This window comes from Pan troglodytes, chromosome 1 (assembly GCF_028858775.2).
Source record: "Pan troglodytes isolate AG18354 chromosome 1, NHGRI_mPanTro3-v2.0_pri, whole genome shotgun sequence".
Taxonomy (NCBI): Eukaryota; Metazoa; Chordata; class Mammalia; order Primates; family Hominidae; genus Pan; species Pan troglodytes.
Genome location: NC_072398.2, coordinates 180,237,770 through 180,253,341, shown reverse-complemented (window position 1 = coordinate 180,253,341; position 15,572 = coordinate 180,237,770). Strand labels below are relative to the sequence as shown.

General features: G+C 36.5%; 1 protein-coding gene across 4 annotated transcripts in view; it reads right to left on the bottom strand.

Annotated features, from left to right (window-relative positions):
* The window catches only part of FAF1 (Fas associated factor 1), a 520,728-nt gene that overhangs the window by 329,879 nt on the left and 175,277 nt on the right, over positions 1 to 15,572 (bottom strand). For 2 of the 4 annotated variants that reach the window (XM_063780489.1, XM_063780492.1), the window contains exon 5: positions 12,221 to 12,408. The exons of the other annotated variants lie outside the window; for them this stretch is intronic. In XM_063780489.1, coding sequence (XP_063636559.1) covers positions 12,221 to 12,260 — 40 coding nt within the window. In that variant the 5' untranslated portion in view covers positions 12,261 to 12,408. The remainder of the gene's footprint in view (positions 1 to 12,220; positions 12,409 to 15,572) is intronic. 4 annotated transcript variants of the gene reach the window in all.

The following is a 15,572-nucleotide window of genomic DNA, read 5'->3' as shown; positions in this document are numbered from 1 at the left end:
AAAGCATACAATTTAATGGAAATTAAACAACCTATCCTGAATGACCATGGGGTAAATAATAAAATAAAGGCAGAATTAAAGCAATTCTTTGAAACTAATGAGATCAAAGATGCAATGTAACAGAAACTCTGGGACACAGCTTAAGCAGTGTTAAGAGAAAAGTTTATAACACTAAATGTCCACAGCAAAAAGTTAGAAAGACCTCAAATTAACAATCTAACATCACACATCACACCTAGAGGAACTAAAGAAACAAGAAGAAACCAATTACAAAGCTAGGAGAAGACAAGAAATAACCAAAATCAAAGCTGAACTGAAGGAAACTGAGACATAAAAAAATATACAAAAGACTGAGTCCAGGAATTAGTTCCTTGAAAGAATATGACTGATAGACTACTAAGTAGACTTAAAAAAAAAATCAGGAGAGAAAGAGAGAGAGATAGCTCCAAATAAACACAGTCAAAAATGACAAAGGGGACATTACCACCAAACCCACAGAAATACAAAAAACCCTCAGAAACTACTATGAACACCTCTATGCACAAACTAGAAAACATAGAAGAAATGAATAAATTCCTGGAAACATACAACCTCCCAAGATTGGACCAGGAAGAAATTTAATCCCTGAACAGACCAATAGTAAAGTGAAATTGAATGAATAATAAAAAGCCTACCAACCAGACAATGCCCAGGACCGGATGAGCTCACAGCTGAGTTCTACCAGATGCATAGAGAGGAACTGGTATTGTTCCTACTAAAACCATTCCAAATGCTTGAGGAAGAGAGACTCCTCCCTAACTCATTTTATGAGGCCAGCATCATCCTGACACCAAAACCTGGCAGAGACACAACAAAAAATGAAAGCTTCAGGCCAGTATCAATGATGAACATGGATGCAAAAATCCTTAACAAAATACTAGCAAACCAAATCCAGCAGCACATCCAAAAGCTAATCCTTCATGATCAAGTGGACTTTATCCCTGGGATGCAAGGTTGGTTTAATATATACAAATCAATTAATGTGATTTACCACATAAACAGAACTATAAGCAAAAACCACATGATCATTTCAACAGATACAGAAAAGGTTTTCAATAAAATTCAACATGCTTCACGTTAAAAACCCTCAACAGGCCGGGTGTGGTGGCTCATGTCTATGATCCCAGCACTTTGGGAAGCCAAGGCAGGTGGATCACTTGGGGTCAGGAGTTTGAGACCAGCCTGGCCAATATGGTGAAACCCCTTCTCTACAAAAAATACAAAAATTAGCTGCGCGTGGTGGCCCATGCCTATAGTCCCAGCTACTTGGGAGGCTAAGGCAAGAGAATCACTTGAACCCGGGAGGCGGACGTTGCAGTGAGCCGAGATCACGCCACTGCACTCCAGCCTGAGTAACAAAGTGAGACTCTGTATTAAAAAAACAAAAAACCTTCAACAAACTAGGCCCTGAAGAAACATACTTCAAAATATTAAGAGCCATCTATGAAAAACCCACAGCCAACATCATACTGAATTGAGCAAAAGTTAGAAGCATTCCCCTTGAAACCAGAACAAGAAAAGGATGCCCTCTCTCACCACTCTATTCAACATATACAGCACTGGAAGTCCTAGCCAGAGCAATCAGGCAAGAGAAAGAAATAAAAGGCATCCAAATAGGAAGAGAGGAAGTCAAACTATCTCTGTTTGCAGATGATATGATAGTATACCTAGGAAACTCCACAATATCTGTCCAAAAGCTACTAGCTCTGATAAACAACTCCAGCAATGTTTCAGGATACAAAATCAATGTACGAAAATCAGTACCATTTCTACATACCTACAATGTCCAAGCTGAGAGTCAATTCAAGAACACAATCTCATTTACAGTAGCCACAAGGAAATGCAATACCTAGGAATACAGCTAACTAGGGAGGTGAAAGATCTCTACAATGAGAATTACAAAAGACTGCATGAAGATATTAGATATGACACAAAGAAATGAAAAAACATTTCATGCTCAATAGGAAGCATGAATATTATGAAAATGGCCATACTGCCCAGAGCAATTTACAGATTCAATGCTATTTCTACCAAACTACCAAGGACATTCTTCACACAATTAGAAAAGACTATTTTAAAATTCATATGGAACCAAAAAGGAGCCTGAATAGCCAAGATAATCCTAAGCAAAAAGAACCTAAGCAGAAAGCTGGAGGCACCACATTACCCAACTTCAAACTATACTACAAGGCTGCAGTAACCATAACAGCACGTTACTGGTATAAAAACAGACACACAGACTCATGGAATGGAGAGCCCAGAAATAATGCCGCACATCTACAACCATCTGATCTTCGACAAAGTTGACAAAAACAAATGGGGAAAGGCTCCCTATTCAATAAATGGTGTTGGGGTAGCTGGTTAGTCATATGCAGAAGACTGAAACTGGACCCCTTCCTTACAGCATATACAAAAATCAACTTAAGATGGATTAAAGACTCAAATGTAAAACCTAAAACTACAAAAACCCTAGAAGACAACCTAGAAGATACCATTCTGGACATAGGCCCTGGCAAAGATTTCATAAAAAAGACATCAAAAGCAATTCCAATAAAAACAAAAATTGACAAATGAGACCTAATTAAACTAAAGAGCTTCTGCACAGCAAAAGAAACTATCAACAGAGTAATCACACAACCTACAGAATGGGAGAAAATATTTGCAACCTACAGACTGGGAGGAGATATTTGCATCCAATAAAGGTCTAATATCCAGAATCTATAAGAAACTTAAATTAATGAGCAAAAAACAAACAACCCCATTAAAAAGTAGGCAAAGGACACGATCAGATACTTTTTGAAAGAAGCCATATATATGGCCAAAAAAGCATACACAAAATGCTCAGTATCACTAATTATCAGAGAAATGCAAGTCAAAACCACAATGAGATACCATGTTATACCAGTCAGAATGGCTATTATTAAAAACAAAAAATAATGGGCCCAGCACAGTGGCTCACGCCTGTAATCCCAGCACTTTGGGAGGCCGAGGTGGGCAGATCACCTGAGGTCAGGAGTTCAAGACCAGCCTGGCCAACATGGTGAAACCCCTTCTCTACTAAAAATACAAAAATTAGCTGGGCGTGGTGGTGGGCGCCTGTAATCCCAGCTACTCAAGAGGCTGAGGCAGGGGAATCGCTTGAACCTGGGAGGCGGAGGTTGCAGTGAGCCAAGATCGTGCCATTGCACTCTAGCCTGGGTGATAAGAGTGAAACTCCGTCTCCAAAAAACAAACAAACAAACAAAATGCCAACTATGTTTAATTTTGAAATTTCTCTTCTAAATGCAAAAAAAATGGACAGAAGTAGAGCCCTTGGGAAAAAGCAGAGATTATGGATAAGTTGTAGGGAAATACAGAAAAAGATTACGTGTAGGTAAGTATAATAGTGAAAAATTGTAGATGTTGCTCAACTGCAAGAAACATTTTTTTCTCAAGTTAATCAGTGTCTTTTAATGTATAATACCATAAAAGTCCTTAGTAAAAACAATATTCTGAAAAATAAATAAATAAATAAATAATAGATGCTGGCAAGGTTGCTAAGAAAAGGGAATGCTTATACACTGTTGGTGGGAATGTAAATTAGTTCAGCCTTTGTGGAAAGCAGTTTGGCAATCTCTCAAAGAACTTAAGAAAGAATTACCATCCTACCCCACAATCCCATTATTGGGTATATACACAAAGGAACATCAATCATCACACCATAAAAGACACATGTACTCATATGTTCATTGCAACAGTATTCACAATAGCTAAGACATGGAATTAACCTAAATACTCATCAATGGTAGACTGGATGAAGAAAATATCGTACATTTACACCATGGAATACACCACAGCCATAAAAAAAGAATGAGATCATGTCCTCTGCAGCAATATGGATGGAGCTAGAGGGCATTATTCTAAACGAACTAACACAGGAACAGAAAACCAAATATTGCATGTTTTCACTTACAAGTGGGAGCTAAACACTGAGCATACATGGACACAAAGAAAAGAACAACAGACACTGGGGACTACTTGAGAGTGGAGAGTGGGAGGAGGGTGAAGATCAAAAAAACTACCTATCAGGTACTATGCTTATTACCTGGGTGATGAAATAATCTGCACACCATACCCCAGTGACACACAATTTACCTATATAACAAACCTGCTCATGTACCCCTGAACCTAAAATAACTTTAAATAAAATAAATATCATTAGGGCAAACACCCATTAACATCTAATTAATAAAATTTTTAAAATAAAAAACAAAAGCACTTTGGGATAAGGCTACTCAAGAACAAGAAATGATTTAATGGCAAAGACTACAAGACAATGCCCACTGCCTTTCCCTATGTACTATTCTGGTATCATTAATTGAAAGATGTAACTCCTGTATATCTTGCTACTTATAGACATAAGTTTACATTTAAAATGCTTTAACATAACACCTACAATTAAAAAAGGATTATAAATATGTGAGTATTTTGAGGTTCTGGACAAAGGATTCCAGGAAGCTCAGCTGGGGAAAATTGTTTGAACCTAGGAGTTTGCGGCTTCAGTGGGGCATGACTGCATCACTGCATTCTAGCCTAGGCGACAGAGTGAGACTCTGTTTTTACTTTAAGTACGACATTTAAAAATGTGACATCAGATCCAGCCATCCCACTTCTGAGTCTGCAGCCAAAGTAATTAAAATATGTTGAAGAGATGTCTGCACTTCCCTGTTCGTTGCAGGATTATTCACGACAGCCAAGAGATGGGAACAATCTATGTGCCCGTCAATAGATGAACAGATACAAAAATGTGGTATATACACAATGGCATACTATTCAGCCTTAAAAAAGAACAAAATTCTGTCATTTGCAACAACATGAATGAGTCTAGAGAACATTCTGCTAAGTGAAATAAGATAGGCACATAAAGACAAATATCACACACATGCTCTCACTTACATATGGAATCTAAACATCTGAATCCACATATGAAGTAGAGGGTATAATGGTAGTTACCAGAGGCAAAGGCATACAGTGAGCTCCGTAGATAAAGAGAAAATATCAATCAGAGGGTCTCTTTGATCAGTTAGACAGAAGGAAAATATTCTGGTGATCTAATGCACAGTAAGGTGAATACAGTTAAGAAATAATGTATCACTCAAAATTGCTAAAAGGGTGGATTTTAAGTCTTACCACAAAGAAATGGTAAGTATATGAGATGACGGATACGTATTTACTCATTCTAAAATGTACACATGTATTGAAACATCATATTGTACCTCATAAACATACACACTTATTAAACATCAATTTAAAAATCTGAAGCTGAATTAAAGAATATTTCTAATGCTTAAATAAAAATAAACTATGCACATTGAGACCACAGTTTGAGATGCTACTTTATTCAGGTTTTAAAATGACCCAATAATAAATTATTTGGGGAGTACACAATTGATGGCATGGAGGCAACAGATATCAGTTTGCAGGTAGACTAAACAATACTACTAACACACAACATTTGCTGTCTTTCTTCCCCCAAAATACAAGCTATAATCAATTTCATTGTCATTTCATGCTGATAGCATCTTTCAAGACACACAAAATTGTCACTCTTTCCTTCTTTTCACATGTACTAATAACAGACGAACATTTAACTAGTATTTATTACTCATAAAGCATGGCTGAGGCATGTGGGGGAGGGATAAGGCATTTGCCAAACACTATACAGCTAATAAGAGTCACAGAGTCAAGATCAGAATCTGAATTTATAGATTCAGGACAAAATCTGGTTTGAAACAACCTGAACTACTTTTTCAGACTGAAAATGCACTTGCTAAATGTTTTAAATCTTTCCATATTCAACCTGATTTCTTAAAAACTAAAATAGTATCCAATATAGTAAAAGTAGCTTTAAGAAAGATCAAAAAGAGAAAAAATAAGATAAATGGTTCAAATAATAACAGACCTATTTTTCTGCTATATCTCAAAAATAAAATTAAAGCTATGCCTACTAGGCTCCAGTAAATTAGGTTTGTTAACAGCACTGATTTAACAAACTTTATTAAACAAATAGCTGCATGTTAGGTTAAATCCATTGCTAGATCTTAGAGATCTAACAATATACAATAATCCCTACCCTCAAAGAGATCACAATACTTCACATCAGACACCATTTTATAGGAGGACAAATGCTTTAAAATAATTCTTTAAATTTATTCAAGATAAGAAAACAGAATTCAGAAGGTTTTGGGTATTGAAATGAAACTGCAATAAGGACCCTAAAAACATTAACAACCCAGTGAAATTACCACTAGGTGTCACTGTGATACAAAGTTCTTAGCTGCCTTTGGGCTCGCTTTCAAACCTTGTTGCATCTTCCTGGTAATAACGTGGAAAAGGTGCATAATCTGATTGAGCATCTCTTTGCATTGTATTATTTATATGTATACAGCTACAGAAAAAATATTATTTATATAATTTCAGTAACAATGAAATGAGTTATATCTATAATAATTCTATTGCTGGTCACATAAACTTTAATGAGTGTACATTTTTAAAATTTCCTGTGATGGATGAATTAATATATACGCATATATTCATATACTCATTTATTGAGCCATTTGTTTCCTCAACAAGCACTACTCTGTGCCAAACACTGTGCTAGAATAAAGAATCTAGAGAGGAATAAGACCTGCTCTCTAAGTGTGAGGAGTTAACATTCATAAGGAAAATCTGAAACACAAAGGGTAAGATGTGTTAAAATCCATGTTTAAAGCATATACAAAATTTTATGGGATCATAGCGGATGATTCAACTTAACTGTATGTCCAGAAAGGTTAGGAAAGGCTTCATAGAGAGGAAATATTTACATGGGATCTTGGAAGCTGTGTAGGAGTTTTCTGGAAAGCTAAAGCAAGAAAAGGTTTATCAAACAGAATAGAGGAAATACAGAGCCACTGAAAGGCACATGAGGAGATGCGTGTTTTAGAAAAATCACCACAGGGCAACTACATAGAAAAGATGGACTAAAGGAAGAAAGAAATGAACATATGGAAATCAGGGGAATTATCTTAATTAATCAAAGAAATCCTTGAACTGTAACAAAGGGGGATGAAAAATAAAGGAGAGATTCAGTCATAATGTGATAGAATTCACAAAACTTTATTGACTAAATGCAGTGAAGTCAGAAAAAAATTCTATCAAGTCTAAGTATTATCCTTAAGTATGCCTTCCCTAGTTACACATACAAACATGCCAACAGGGAAAACAGAGAAAGTATATAACATGATTCTCTGCCTGCCATAATACTCATAAGGCAATAACTATAATCCAGAACAAATAAAACTGGAACAGCTAGAAGAAGCAGGAGCAGGTAGATATCATATAATAACAATATCTGATTTAAAATTCATTTTGAGTCAAACTGTGTTTATAATATGTCCATAACTATGAAGAATATGACTGGAAATATTTTAAAGCTTTATCACAGAAGTATATGAAAGAACTTCCAGGGATCACTTTTCGTAAACTTTTGGCTTTATCATCCACTGTAAAAGCTAACTTATGCTCAAGTATGATAGAGTAGGAACAGCCAAGCTGTCATTCGGTTTGAAAACAAATACAATTAAGACAGCTACAGACACATTATAAATACAACTGGACTCAAAATGAATTTTAAAGCAATATGTATCTACTTCCGCTTCTAGCTCTTCCAGTTTTATTTGTTCTGGATTATAGTTTTACCTTATTATGAATCATATGGCAGGCAGAGAATCATGTTATATGGTTTCTCTCTAATATATTTAAAGTGTAACATTAACATATATAATCCAGAGAAGCCAGCCATTTCTGATCACCACACTCGAAATAAGCGGAGGATTTTTTTTTAGTTGAAAAAATACTTAATAGTCCATCAAGAAAAAGAACAAGGTTTTTTTTGAAGTGATACACTATTCACTCACATGAATCAGACACATGCAACAAGATGGCAGTTAAAATTTATTTAATATATAATTGCATTCCAGTTTTCTTAAAACAAAAAAAAAATCTGAGGTAATTTTAAGATTTAAAAGAAAAAGTGTGATGTGGCACTGAATTTGCCCCCTTGGAGAATACAAATATTTGTCATTAAACTAAGAAAGTAAAGGCTAAATCATATCCCTTTCAGTGGTTCCCAACTAATAAACCCGAGATGCCTTAGCAATACTACTAAAAATCCATACAAACAAGAAGCATCATCAATTCTGACCAACTAATATTGTAAAGATAAATAACATTACTTTTAAAACGTCAACAGAGGAGGTTTGGTGATTTAAAAAATATATATACAGAATCAGCCAGTGTAAGTAGCTCATACCTGTAATCCTAGCACTTTGGGAGACTGAGGTGGGAGGATTGCTTGAGCCCAAGAGTTCAAGACCAGTCTGGGCACATAGTGAGACCCCATCTATAAAAATGATAATAATAAAAAATAAAATAAATAATATAGGCTGTCAAGTTGGCTCACACCTGTAATCCCAGTGCTTTAAGAGGCCAAGGCAGGAGAATCACATGAGGCCAGGAGTTCAAGAACAGCCTGGGCAACAAAATGAGACCCCATTTCTTCAAAAAGTGAAAAAAAAAAAAAATTTGCCAAACATGGTGGCGTGCGCCTGTAGTCCCAGCACTCGGGAAGCTGAGGTGGGTGGGAGGATCACTTGAGCCTAGGAGTTCAAGCTCAACAGTGAGCTATGGTCATATCACTGCATTCCAACCTGGGTGACACAGCAAGACTCTGTCACTTAAGAGAAAAAAATCATTTCAAGTCACATGAATTCAAAAATGCCATAGTGAATTTGTAACTGCATTTCATTATTATATATTTCCTAAGTCAACACTATAAAAATATTTTTTCAAGGGGACCTTAAACTGGAAAAAAATGAAAAAACACAGATACGGTAAACTATACCAGAGGTATCCTCAATGCAGCTAAGAAAATTTGATAAGTTTGGACAATCAATCTGAAATAAGAATGCAGATGGCTACCAAGTTAGAAAAAAGATTTCCAGCCTGTTATGAGGCCTAAATTCAAAATGAACTTTGGAACCTGAATTCATTTTAAGAAAAAAAAAAAAGGAAATTCAGAAAGGATCAGGAATATGGCTAAAATTGAAAAGATTAACCAGATTAAGTGATGGCAAGGATAGGGAGTAACTGGAACCCTGTTCTACTGGTGGAAGTAAATTGGTTCGACCATTTTATAAAAATGTTTTGCTACACCTGCTAACTCTAAACAAACATATATCTTCATGCTATGATTCAGCAGCTCCACTTGAAGGTCAAAAGAAGAACGTTTATGTACGCCAAAAACATGTACAAGAATGTTCACAGCAGCTTGGTAACGCTAGAAAGAACCCAAATATCTATCACCAGTAGAATGGGTAATTTATGGTATTTTCATATAATAGAATTCTACATAGCAATTAGAATGAATGAATTACTGAATCTCAAAGACATAATATTGAGTGAAAGAAGTTAAACACAGTATACAATGTATGATTTCAATTATATGAAGGTCAAAATACACAAATGCAATCCAAGGTGACAAAGGTCAAAACAGTGGTTTCAGAGGGGAGATTAAATCGCTAGTAGGAGGAATGAGAGAGGCTTCTAACGTGCAACAAATATTCTCTATCTGGATCTGGGTGGTGGTGGTTCCAAGGGTATAAATTTAATATTTACATATAATTGACTCTTGAATAATGGGGGTGGGGAGGTTAGGGTACCAGCCCTTCCACACAGTCAAAAATCTAGGTATAGCTTTTGACTCTCCAAAAACTTACTAATAGCCTACTGTTGACCAGAAACCTTACTGATAACATAAACCACTGATTAACAAATCTTTTGTACATTGTGTGCATTATATATACATTTCCCACAATAAACTAGAGAAAAGAAAATGTTATTAAGAAATCCAAAATATATTTACTATTCATTAAGTGAAAGTGGATCATCTTCCTCACTGTCTTCATGTTGAACAAACTGAAGAGAAGGAGGAAGGGGAGGGGTTGGTCTTGCTATCTCAGGGCTGGCGGAGACAGTAGAAAATTTGCTTGTGCCCAGGAGTTCAAGGCCACAGTAAAGTAAGAGTGTGCCACTGCACTTCAGCCTGAGTGACAGAGCAAGACCATCCCTTAAAAAAACAAAACACACACACACACACACACAATAGAGCTTGCTGCATCGATTAACTTCCTTTCATGAAAAGTTTTGCTGTAACATATGATGCTGTTTGATAGTATTTTACCCACACTAGAATTTCTTTTACAGTTGGAGTCAATTCTCTCAAACCCTGCCACTGTTTTATCAATTAAGTTTATGTCACATTCTAAATCCTTTTTTTGTCATTTCAACCATGTTTATGCATAGCGTCTTCATCAGCAATAGATTACATCTCAAGAAACCATTTTGTTTGCTCTTCCATCCAAGTTTTATGAGACTGCAGCAATTCAGTCACGTCTTCAGGCTCCTCTTCTAATTCTTTTGCTATTTCTACCAGATCTGCAGTTACTTCCTCCACTAAAGTCCTGAACTCCTCAAAGTCATCCATGAAGGTTGAAATCAGCTTCTTCCAAACTCCTATTAATGTTGATATCTTGACCTCCTCCCATGAATGAGTGTTCTTCATGGCATCTTAGAATGGTGAGTCCTTTCCAGATGGTTTTCAATGTACTTTGCCAAAATCCATCAGAAGAATCACGACATATGGCAGCTACAGCCTTATGAAATGTATTTCTTGAATAACAAGACTTGAAATTTGAAATTACTCCATGATCCATGGGCTGCAGAACTGATACTGTGTTAGCAGGCGGGAAGATAATATCAATCTCCCTGTATATATTGATATCTAAATATATATTTAGATATGAGATAAATATATAAAATTATATACAAAATACTCTATAAAATATGTAAATGAATACAAAATTTTAAAAAATATAATTTGTGACACCAATAACAAAAAAACGTTTGGGGGTGGAGGGAAGTAAAAGAGTATTTGTATGTGACTGAAGTTAGATTGTTACCAGCTTAAAATAGATTCATATAACTATAAGATGTCTTACGGAAACCATAGATAATACATTTTTTAAAAACTAGAAAAGAGCTGGGTGCAGTGGTGCACACCTGTCATCCCAGCTACTCAGGAGGCTGAGGCAGAAGGATCACTTGAACCAGGGAATTCAAGACCAGCCTGGGCCGCTTAGTGAGAGCCTGTCTCTTAAAAAAAGAAAAAGAAAAAGAAAAAAAAGGAATCAAAGCATATCACTACAAGCACACATGCACAGACAGACAGACAGACACAGACACACACACACACACACACACACACACAGAGGAAGTAAAAGAGGAAGTGTAGGGGGATCTACAAGACAGAAAACATATAAGAAAATGTTGACAGTAAGTCCTTTCCTATCAGTAATTGCTTTAAATTTAAATGGATTAAACTTCCCAACCAAAAGACATAAAGTAGGTGAATGGATATAAAAACAAGACCCAATTATATGCTGATTACAATAGACTCACTTTAGATTTATGGACATGCAAAGTCTGAAAATGAAAAGATACAAAAAGATACCCCAATGTATAGCTGGGGAATTCATGTGGAGGTCAGAGTGGAAGCAGGTGTGAGAGGGTCCAGCAGAAGGAAATATAGCTGCCAAAGGGTTTTAGTCCAGCACCAAGTTTGACCTGGCCTTAGCCATAGCAGAAAGTGTGGTGAACTCTGCCTCATATAATGTGGATGCTGGGTATAGAGCTATCATCTTTGACCGATCCCATGGAGCACACAACACTGGTAGAGACAGGGACTCACTTTCTCATCCCCTGGGTACGGAAACCAATGATCTTTGACTTTCACTCTTGACCACACAACATGCCAATCATCACTGGTAGCAAAAATTTACAGAATGTCAGTGTAACTGCACATCCTCTTCCAGCCTGTCTCTAGCCAGCTTCCTCACATCTTCATCAGTATCAGAGAGGACTATGATGAGCATGTGCTGCCACCTATCATCACAGAAATCCTCAAGTCAGTGGTGACTTGCTCTGATGCTGGAGAACAAATCACCCCAAGAGAGCTGGTCTCCACACAGGTGAGTGATGGACTTACGGAGTGAGCAGCCACCTTTGGGTTTATCCTGGATAACGTGTCCTTGATGCATCTTACCTTCAGGAGGAGTCACAGAAGTGGTGGAAGCCAAACACATGGCTCAGCAGGAAGCAGACAGGGCCAGAATTGTGGTGGAAAAGGCTGAGCAGCAGGAACGGGAGGTCATCATCTCTGCCAAGGGTGACTCCAAGGCAGCTTAGCTGATTGCCAACTCATTGGCCACTGTGGGTGACAGCCTGATTGAACTGTGCAAGATGGAAGTCACAGAGGACATTGAGTACCAGCTCTCACACTCTCAGGACATCATTTACCTGCTGCCAGGGCAGTCAATACTCCTCCGGGTGCCCCGGTGAGGGTCTACCCTGCCTGCACTTCTTTGGCCAACTAGGCCAGAGCCTCAATGATTCTTACCACCACCTTCTTTCTGCCTCCACCCCAGAAATCACTGTGAAATTTCATGATTGGCTTAAAGTGAAGTAAATAAAAGTAAAATCACTTCAAAAAGAAAAGAAAAAAAGATGCTCCATGGGAATGGTAATAAAAAGAAAGTAGGGGGTGCCATATTTATATCAAACGAAATAGAGTTTAAGTAAAAAACTGTCACAGGAGATAAAGAAAGACATTATATAATGATAAAATGGTCAATTCACCAGGAAGATATCCACAAATATATATGCATCCAATACTGAAGTACCCAAATATATGAAGCAAACACTGACAAAACTGAAGGGAAAAACAGACACCAACATACTTATAGTGGGAGATTTCAACACCCCATTTTCAATAATGAATAGAAATATCCAGACCAGATGATCAATATGGAAACTGAGGACTTGAACAATGCTATCAACCAAACAGATCTAACAGACATATACTGAACATCCATTCTATCACAGCAGAATACACACTCTTCGCAAGTGCAGAGAATATTCTATGATATAGCACATATTACTCCATAAAAAAGTCTTAAACTTAAGATGACTGAAATCATATTAAGTGTCCTTCGCAACCAAAATAAAATGAAGCAAAAACTAAACAATAACAGAAGGAAAACTGGAAAAGTCACAGATACAGTCATGCTCCTCATAACAATGTTTCCATCAACAATGACCACATATATTATACCAAGGTGGTCCTGAGCTGAATAACTCCTATCATCTAGTGACATCTTAGCCACTGTAACATTGTAGCACAATACATTATTCATAAATTTTTGGTGATGCTGGTATAAACAAACCTACTGCACTGCCAGTAATATAAAAGTATAGCACATAGAATCGTATATAGTACATAATACTTGATAATGATAATACATATGTTACTGGTTTATGTATTCACTATACTGTACTTTTTATTGTTATTTTAAAGTATACACTTTCTTTTTGTTTTTTTTAAGTTAACGGTAAAACAGGCTCAGGCTAGTCCTTCAGGAAGTATTCTAAAGGTATCATTACCCATAGCAGATGACACCTCTATGTCTGTTACTGCCTCTGAAAACCTTCCAGTGGGACAAGATGTGGAAGTGGGAAACAGTGATATTGATGATCCTGACCCTGTGTAGGCCTAGGTAATGTGTGTGTTCGTGTCTTAGTTTTTAACAGAAAAGTTTTAAAAGTTAAAAAATAATAATTAAAAAATTTCAAAACAAAAAAGCTTACAGAAAAAGGATATAAAGAAAAAAACATTTGTACAACTGTACAATGTGTGTTTTCAGCAAGGTGTTATAAAAATGTCAAAAAAATTTTTATTTTTATTTTTTAAAGTAGAGACAAGGTCTCGTTATGTTACCCAGGCTGGTCTCAAATTCCTGGGCTCCAGCAATCCTCCCACCTAGGCCTCCCAATGTGCTGGGATTACTGGCATGAGCTACTGTGCCCATCCTCAAAAAGTTTTAAAAGTTTTAAAATTTATAAAGTAGAAAAGTTACAGTAAGCTAAGGTTAATTCGTTATTAAAGAAATATATTTTTTAATAAATTTAGTGTAGCCTAGGAGTACAGTGCTTATAAAGTCTGCATCAATGTACAGTAATGTCCTAAGTCTTCAAATTCACTCACTGCTCACTCATTGAGAGCAACTTCCAGTACTGCACACTCCATTCATAGTAAGCATCCCATTAAGGTGTTACTTTTTATACCATATTTTAATATACAGAAATAATAGGAAAAAAAATCAACAATACTGAGTGTTTTTTTAAAGATCAACCAAGTTCATCAACCTTTATCTAGAGTAAGAAAAAAACAGAAAAATTAAATTAAAAATAATTATAACAGACTACTATGAAAAATCATATGCCAACAAATTAGATAACATAGAAGAAATGGATAAATTCCTAGAAACATGCAACCTACCAAGACTGAATCGTGAAGAAACAGAAAATCTGAACAGACATACTACTAGTCTGTTATAGAGAGTGAATCAGTAATCAAAAACCTCCCAACAAAGAAACATGCAGATGGTAACATTAGGGTATGTTACCGAACATTTAAAGAATTACTGCCAAGCCTTCTCACACTCTTCCGAAAAACTGAAGGAGGGAATACTTCCTAACTTCTTTCACGAGGCCAGCATTACATCAATACCAAAGCCAAAGAAGCTATCAGACGAAAAGAAAACTACAGTCCAATATCCCTGATAAATACAGATGCAAAGATCCTCAACAAAATATTAGCGAAACTAAATTCAACAGCACATTGAAAGTGAAACTAAATTCAACAGCACATTAAAAGGATTACACACCATGGCAAAGTGAGATTTATCCCTGGGATGAAAGGATTATTTAACATAAAAAAATCGGCCAGGCGCGGTGGTTCACGCCTGTAATCCCAGCACTCTGGGAGGCTGAGGTGGGCGGATCACTTGAGATCAGGAGTTTGAGAACAGCCTGGCCAACATGAAGAAACCCCATCTCTACTAAAAATACAAAAATTAGCCAGGCATGGTGGCTGTGTGCCTGTAATCACAGCTACTGAGGGGGCCGAGGCATGAGAATCACTTGAACCTAGGAGGCGGAGGTTGCAGTAAGCCAAGATCACACCACTGCACTCCAGCCTGGGTGACAGAGTGAGACTCCATCTCAAAAACAACAACAACAACATATGAAAATCAATCAATGTGATACACCACATTAAAAGCAAGAAGGATAAATGTCACACAATCATCTCAATAAACAAAAAGCTTTTGACAGAAGTCAACATATTTTCATAATACTGAACAAACTAGAAATAAAAGGAAATAACCTCTACATAATAAATGCCATATATGAAAGTCCCACAGCTAACATCATATTCAAGGGTTAAGAACTAAAAGGTTTTCTTCTAACATCAGGAACAAGCTAGGATTCCTTCTCACCACTTCTATTCAACGTAGTACTGGAAAGCCTAGATAGAACAATTAAGCAAGAAATACAAA